The sequence below is a fragment of the Phalacrocorax aristotelis genome, chromosome 6 (genome assembly GCF_949628215.1).
Source record: "Phalacrocorax aristotelis chromosome 6, bGulAri2.1, whole genome shotgun sequence".
NCBI classification, from domain to species: domain Eukaryota; kingdom Metazoa; phylum Chordata; class Aves; order Suliformes; family Phalacrocoracidae; genus Phalacrocorax; species Phalacrocorax aristotelis.
In genome coordinates, this window is record NC_134281.1 from 43,533,139 (window position 1) to 43,541,297 (window position 8,159).

General features: G+C 41.7%; 1 protein-coding gene across 1 annotated transcript; it reads left to right on the forward strand.

The window, feature by feature from the left end:
* Positions 1-247: 247 nt before the first annotated feature.
* On the forward strand, positions 248-3,308 carry TACSTD2 (tumor associated calcium signal transducer 2). Its single transcript, XM_075097481.1, has one exon. It carries the CDS (start codon positions 1,821-1,823, stop codon positions 2,733-2,735), a length of 915 nt encoding a protein of 304 aa, XP_074953582.1. The 5' UTR covers positions 248-1,820; the 3' UTR covers positions 2,736-3,308.
* Positions 3,309-8,159: the final 4,851 nt, after the last annotated feature.

The following is an 8,159-nucleotide window of genomic DNA, read 5'->3' on the forward strand; positions in this document are numbered from 1 at the left end:
GTGTTCTAAGCACAAGGGCAGCGCAGCTCTCAGATGGACAGAAATTGCCATCGCTTCGCTGAAGCTGGTTGTGAGCTGTAAGTTTACAGCAGTTTAGGCTCTGTCCTCCAGAAAGAAAAAAACCCAAACCTACTCTGTCTGAAGTCCATAATGTCAAATAAAATAAAGACAAGATATGAGTATGTAGGTGATAGTTAATGGATTTTGACTTTGAAGGAGGGATGTGCAATTAAAAAAAGCAAATTATTACAGGTAAATGACTTAGAAATTAAAAATGGGAAAAGTTACTAAACTGTTAGCAAAGAATCATCAGTACAACAACTGGAAATACCTAGCAGTTTTTAATAATAATTTTAACTGTAGATCTCAATTATTTTTAAAGAAAGGTAACTACTGTTTTTTTATCTGAAGGAAGGGGAAATGGAGAGGTGTGATAATGTGCTATAAAGGAGCCAGGAATTATTTGAAGAACTTGCCTCATCTTTGCTCCCCCATGTAGTGTGTGTTTCTGTGCCTTATTTAGAAATAGCTCTAGCTGCAAAGTTCAATTCCAGATTGTGCCCTCCTCTAGTGGGAGAGGGTATTTACATCTGGAGCTCTAATTTTAAACCTGTACTGTGTTATAAATACTCACTGGCAGCCGGGGTCCCTTCCCACTGTTGACACAGACGCAAGCTGTCACTCCAAGTAGCCCAGCTTGCACCGATCTGAAGCAAGGCAGGCCCTCCAGAAAGCAGCAGCGCAGGTACAAGGAGCTGACCGCAAGGCAGTGTGCAAGTTGCGTGGATGGGAGGGTGGCGTATACCCTGTTCCGTGGTCGTTACTGGTCCCAAAATAATTATTTATAAAGTGTCTGACAGTGTTTGACAAAGCAGATGATTGGGACTTGCTTAATGCAAACCAGAAAATACCTCTCAGCTGCTGCCAAAACACACAGAAACAGTAACTCATACTTTGTAGATGTAGATTAGGACACTTGGGAGCTGCTGGAGCATACTGTGAAAGGCATTACTCAAAGTTCAGACTGAAAAACTTCTTCAGAAATGGCTAACAACTTTGTAAGGGTAATGCAAGCATGAAAATCATCGTTCCTAGTACTGCCTTGGGATGAGTACGTGCCAAAGGAAAGGGGGGAGAGAAGCTTTCTGTGCTGGAAGATGAGACTGCCCTCCTGTGCTCTCTAAGTAGGAGAGCAGCCATCAAACTGATGAACAGTCGTTCCTCCTGAGTTGGCAGCTGCTCCAGGCAGCTTTATTTTATAAATATATGAAAGTAGAAAGGACAAAGTCCATAACTGATAACGAGCTAGACAGTGGAATGATACAGAGGATGTGTGATGGAAGATGCAGGAAAAACCATGATGGAAGTGGAGGAGTAGGATTTCTTCCAGCAGAAATGGGAGAAATTCCTTAAACATGCTTTTACATAGTCCATAAAAAGTCTGAAGAAGGGAAACAGTAAGCTGCTTGTGCTTTAATCCATGAGGGAAGCCCAAGGTAGGAGCTATGCTTCAGGTTGGCTTTTGTCTCTTCCCCACTGTTTCCTCATCAAGCAAGAGGGATGGCAGGCATCTGGAGGCAGGCATTGGTGCTGCTCCCTGAGAAGTAACAGATGAAACTGCAGCTTGTTGACTTCTCTAGGATTTGGGTATGAGATGCCAGTTGTTTTGGAAGGAGAACCTGTTTGGTGGGTCTCATCTGAATCTTGATAAAGGGAGCAGCACGCTAGCGTGTAGAAACGAGTAGAGTCCATGAATGGATTAAAGCTTCAGACGTTGCCTGCTATCACTCTGGACTTTATCCACGTTTTTCACCTGTAATATGGAGCCTCTGTTTGGGTTTTTGCTGGGATTGATTCTGGCAGTCGCTTCGTCAGCTCAGAACAACTGTACCTGTGCGACCAACAAGTGGACGGTATGTGTCAAGGACGCACCTGGGAACTGCAACTGCACGCTGGTGGGTTCAAATCACAGGGTAGACTGTTCAACACTGACTTCAAAATGCTTGCTGATGAAGGCAGAAATGACCCTCCTGAAGGAGAAGCGCCGTTGGCTGTTAGATAACAATGGCATTTACAATCCAGACTGCGAGGACAGTGGTATCTTCAAAGCCAGGCAGTGCAATCAAACCAATGCTTGCTGGTGTGTGAACACTGCTGGAGTAAGAAGAACTGAAAAGGGTGACAAAAGCCTGAGTTGTGGTGAACTGGTTAGAACGAGCTCAATCTACATTGACCTGAAGCACAAAAAAAGGTCCAGTGCCTTCGATGTTCCTGATGTAGTAAACGCCCTGAAACATCTGTTTGAGAGCCGATACAAACTGCACCCGAAGTACATCGCAGCCGTGAAGTACAGTTTCCCATTTATCCAAATCCACCTGGACCAGAATGCAAAATCTAGGTGTGATGTAGACATAGCTGATGTAGCTTATTACTTTGAAAAAGATATAAAGGGTGACTCCGTATTTCATTCCCATGATGCATTAACTGTCTCTGTCAATGGAGATGCTCTGGATATTGAAAAGATCAGGATTTACTATGTTGATGAAAAGCCACCAGAGTTTTGCATGAGAGAACTGGTTGCTGGCGTCAGTACTGTGGTAACAGCGGCGATCCTGACTGCTGGCTTTGGCATTGCTGCGCTGGTTATTCTGAGGTGGCTGTGGACAAGAAAACATGAGAAAGTTGAGACTAAAGAAATAGGTGAAATAAAAGCACCAAGCTTACAGTTGCCCTGATTGGGTGAAAAAAGAAAAAAGGCATCTGAAAGAAGAAAGCAATGACAGGAGAAGAAGAAAAAAGGCACCAAATACAAATAGCAAGCAGACTTGGTGTATGTGGATGGATTTGGAGGGTTTTTTTCCCTTTTTAGAGGAATTTATACAGTGATTGTCCTAAATTATTCTACTTTAGTAAGAACAACATTTTTGGGTATAAACTACTTTGGGAGTCAGTTACCTAAATATTTTAGATGAGCCGCAATTTAGAGGCTAAGAAAACTGTTACAGCTGTCTATTTAGCATAATGTGGAATGCTTTTGCTAGTACTGAAGGCTTGGTTCAGCTTGCTTAAATACTCTTTAAGTCGTTCTTGGTATATCTACTTATTGAAATTCAAATACTTGCCTTGGCATAATTGGGTTGTATATAGCTGCTTTTCTGTTGGTAAAGACTTTTTTTGAAGTGTGGGTTGTTTGGGGGTTTTTGCCTGTTTTGTTTTTTTTAAAGTTGCTGGAACTTTTTTTTATCAACAATAATTTCCTAAATATCAGTAAAAAACCAAATAAAGTTTTGATAAGATACTCTACAGCACCAGAGGCTGTTATACCAAGTCATTTGTTAGGAAATGTTCCTGTAGTCACTTCCAGGTGCAGACATCCCAAGTTTGAGTTTGTATTCAGGCAGCACAGTAGGCTGTTCCCACTTGTGCTCTTTAACAAGGGTCTGACACTCCTAGTCAGCAAAGATCCCTTGATCCCAATGCAGTGTAAGTGAACCTTGGTGTTCCGCCCAAGTTCAAACTCCGGTAGTAGGTTTCTGTCTACCTAAACTCCCCCTGCAATTTTAATGGGAGGAGATATTTTTCAGTGTTGCACAGCTTCACAGAAATACTACACAATGCTTCAGGACAGCTGAAAAAAGAGCTTTATCCTAGGAGAGCTGCAGGGGGAATTTAAGAGCAGAGTATAATTACTGAAGTTGGATTTGGCCAGGACACTACAACTGGACTTCTTTGCTACCTACTCATCTGCTGCATTCCTTGTTTGCGAGGTCATATCCACCATGAAGGACATCTTAAAGAAAATAATGCTAGTTGTTAGATGTTGAAGTATTGGCAGTTATATTCTCTGTACGGTGTGTGGATGTTGAAGTCCCATCAGTCTAATCTGCTTACGTTCAAAATGAAACATCTACACGTAGGCACTGCGGCAGGGTCAGCTCTTTTATTCTGTTAATTGGTTTCAACATTACTAGTTTGCAATTCTCAGCACAGTCAGTAATGTGCTACATTACATACACATCTCTGGTTCTACTGAATAAATAGGATGCTAGGAAAAAAGTGAGGATGCTTTGATTCTGCTTCTACCTTTGTTGGAAGAGGAAGAGGCTTGTTCTTTTGGGGGAAGTGGGAGGGGGTGCGCTTGTTTAATATCTTTTGGCTCAAAATACCCCATCTCCATTTAACCTTATTCTTGTTCACTTACCTGCTGGAAAAATTTGGGCTCTGGATACACAGGATGGGGTGGATGCATCATGTTTCCCAAAAATTACATTTTTATGCAATGGCATCAGCAATATTGAGACACTCAAGCTTTTGGAGCAGGGTCTATAACTTAACGGGTGCCTTACAGCAACATGTCCAAGGTGGTTTTTTTTCAGTCAAGTAGATACATTAGTACTGATAGAAGACGAAGTAAGAATTTAATATCTAGGCTGAATTTTCCCAAGTCACAGGAAAATTCAGAAGTTAGCCTAACTCCACACAATTTTGCAATTAGGCTTTTATAAAATGGATTAAATTAAAAACCTGGAGCACAGCAGCCCTCAGCGCTGAAGCAATGTGCGATCAAAATGAAGTTTGTCCAAGTACATTGCTTAACCACTTTCTTAACTTATGCAGAGCTTATAAGAACTATGTGTTTGAGAGGCTGGTGCTGTCCTTCCATCAGAGAAGATCATGAGATGTGTCATCTTCTCTGGGGATCTACTGTGGCTTTCACATTTTTTCCAAATCACTGTATTCTTCTCACTTCTGTCATAGGAAAAAAATTATTTTCAAGGTGAATGATGAGATTTTGTTTTAAAATAGAAGCATGCAGGCATAATTTTGACTAGGAGAGGCAAAAGTGACTGTTGAAGGTGTAATTGTTGAAAAAATCTTAACAGGTAACAGCTTCAGCATCTTTCTTTGGCTCCTGCTTTTCTTTTAGAAGCTGAGATTGAGAAGAGAGGCTGTTGTGGGGCCGTGCATATTTTAATAAATCATTAAAGGACTTCCCCATGAAAATCGCGTGTTGTGGTCAGTTATTTCCTTGCTAGTCATCAAGCACCAGCAGACTGCATGCTGCTGTGGGGGACTGGAAACGCGCAAGCGTCATGGAATAGGAGTGATCAGGTGTGTGCCTGCAGTTAAGCAAAAGAATGGGACGACTGGTTGCAGTGCAGAGCTCAGAGAACCTCTCTTTGGATTAGATCCTTCTACTTGAATAAAGCTACTGTAGGATCTGGACTTTAATAAACCAAACATACCCATTGTTTCTGCTAAGTATTCCTTTCTCTCCTGCTGCTCTGGTCATACCACCTCTCGGGCTATATATTAATATCTTTTTTGCACATGGTAGGTCAAGTATTTTACTGTAACAGTCCATGATGTTCACCTTGTTTGACTTTCTGTCCACTGCTGATGTTCTCACTGAAAGGCAGAAAATGAACTAACTCCCTGTCAGCTTTAAATTTTGCAGAGCTAAAATGCTTTGTATTATTCACTCTAATTCAGAAATTGCTAGCTATCCTTTTCCTGACTACATCATCCTGTTTTAATGGAATGTTTGCTCATTGTATTTAAGTAATTAGGCTTCATACTCTCTGCAGTGGGATCTTTGGGCACAGCCAGCATGGTGATAGTGATGGTGGTTTTATATTCTGGGCGGCACTGACAGCTTGCAAGCAGTGCCCTGAACGATGTGATTAACATCAACCTGGTATGAGTTTCTGTGGGGTCTGCTCAGGCATAAAGGTATTCAGGGAATTGTTTTGTTTTGGAATGCTGTTTTAATACTGTGTATGTATAAACACATACCTATTTATGCATCTGTCTGCGGGCAGGTAGATACAGAAATAAACCCACAGCCTATATGAAGAGTGCCTTTGTGCTATTACTGACCTGGATTATAGAACGGAGGGTACCCTTGCTTTAACGAAGGTAGAGCTGCCTGTTGCTGAAATGACGTTCTGCAATTCCAACTGGTGAAGGGCTGCCTAAGGAACCTCAAGATAACCGCTGGCAGAGAAAAAAATCCTGTGTCTGTGCTATGGCTCTGAAGAGGACGGTGCTGCCCTTTCTGTAGGGCACTACTACCTGTGTGTATTCGCACAAGGTGGGTTTGGGCCTTCACTCTGACTTTTCGCTAAAACTTTTTTAACCACTCAAGATCTGAGGGAAGTGCCAGAAGCAATGCCAGCACTGCAGAAAGGAAACGAAAGATAAGGATTCATGGAAGGATTAAAACCCTCTTAAACTCTGTTCCCTCTATTCCCCTGGTGAAATCCATGCCTGCTTACATATGCAAGTACGTATTCTCAAACGCATTGACACAATATCCCTGCGTTAGTTTGCAAATGACTGGTGTGTGTACACACACATCTGTTCCCACACCTATACTGAAAGACATGCACGTCACTATTTACGTTGGAGCAGGCAAGCCCTGGGGAAAGATGCATGGCAGCAGATCCTACGCCACATTCAGCCAGCCTGCAGCCTGCTCTAGCTCTTATCAGTGAGAAAATAGCCCAAACCTGCTGCTGTTCTGGAACAACAAAGAGAATCCTCTTCTTGTCCCATCTTCCCCCAGTAAAGAATAATCTCTTTATGGCTGTTTAGACTGGGATTATGGCCAGATTAGGTTAATGATGTGAAACAAAACGCCTGCCAAACAAATGCACCCCACCCCTCTCTTCTTGTTTAGATGGCAAAACAGCAGCAGGTCAGTGATGGTAAGCCCTTAATGACAACTAGATACAAGATCCCCCCAACAGGCCTGAAAACGTTTAAACCTCAGGGAATCACCTTAGAAAAAACAAACCACTTTTTCAGAGATTAGTTTAAAAAGTAACAAATTGGCCCTTCCTCCACTTCTCCCTAATTGGACCAGTTAATGCTGTTAAACAGATAGTCTTCCTTGTGCAGGTATAATTATCCTTTCCAAAGCATTTCCACTGAGTTGCCTCAGGGATTTAAGCACCGCAATTACCTCTTTTTTTTTTTTTTAAATGCTAAAATTAATCTTGAGTCATTACAATTGCTATCAGAGCAGGAAAAAATCAACTTCCAGAACTTTTACAATCATTATTCAGCCGTTCTAAGAAAATTCCTTGTACCAGGATTTATCTAGTTAAAATTTCATATACGCAGGCAGCCTGACAAGATTCACATCTCATTTTCATGAAGATACCTATTCCCAGAGGAATAACACTCTTACAGTCCTACTCCAGCACAAATCAAGCGCCACAGAAACAATTAGGGAGACTTTGTTTTACCTAAATGAACAAGAATGCATTTCTAATTTTCTACTGAGATTTTTTACATGTGGGCTAAACAGTACCGGTGGCATATGCACCCAACCTAAGTTTTTTTTAAGCAAATGTCTGTCCTTGTAAGGCTTGAAATGAGAAGTCTCAGCAATTTTGCTAGTCTGGCTGCGACCAGAAAAGTGAAGTGCAACAACTAGAAAGTAATTGGATGTGGCTATGCTGTAGCCACTGCACTGCATAGCACAGACATGCTCGTTTTTAGCACAGCTCTGTTGAGTTTTCCTTTTTTCATCCTATCTTCATGTGCTCTTTTCTGTTGTTGGAAATAAGATAGCTTTATAATTGCCTCAATTCTGCTGAAGGACTTACGCGCAATCCCTCGAGTATAGAAAGTTAATTAATGCTCCCTTTTTCAGTCTCCCCAAGTCAATTTTGTGTTTTAGGGACCTAGTAGAAGAATTCTGTTATATTTACTATTTTCACTGATGTTTTTATGCAGGCCAACTCCTTTAAAAGCAGTTTACAAGTTATGTGCAAGAATGAGAAGCTAGGGAAATAACAATTATTAAGGGAATGATTCTCTGCCGATTTTGCAACTACTAAGGATCCAAGCTGCCCTCTGAAGTGCAATGGTTGTCAGATCTGGCAGGCTGAAAGCTATACATAATGCTGTGGTTCATTTTCTCTACTTCATCATAAGGCCCCCAAAATCAGAAGTTCCCGAAGTGTATTTCATCTGAATGTTTGTACATTAGGTTCCTTAACTCCCAGTATCTTTTCTACATCTATCTTACCCCAGAGAAGAAGAAAAATAGCTAACGCACTTAAGGCTGGGCTGACTGGCATCCTGGGCCAGCAAGGTACATGCCACCAGTGCAAGTCAATGGCAGACGGCAGCACTAAGCGGTTGCC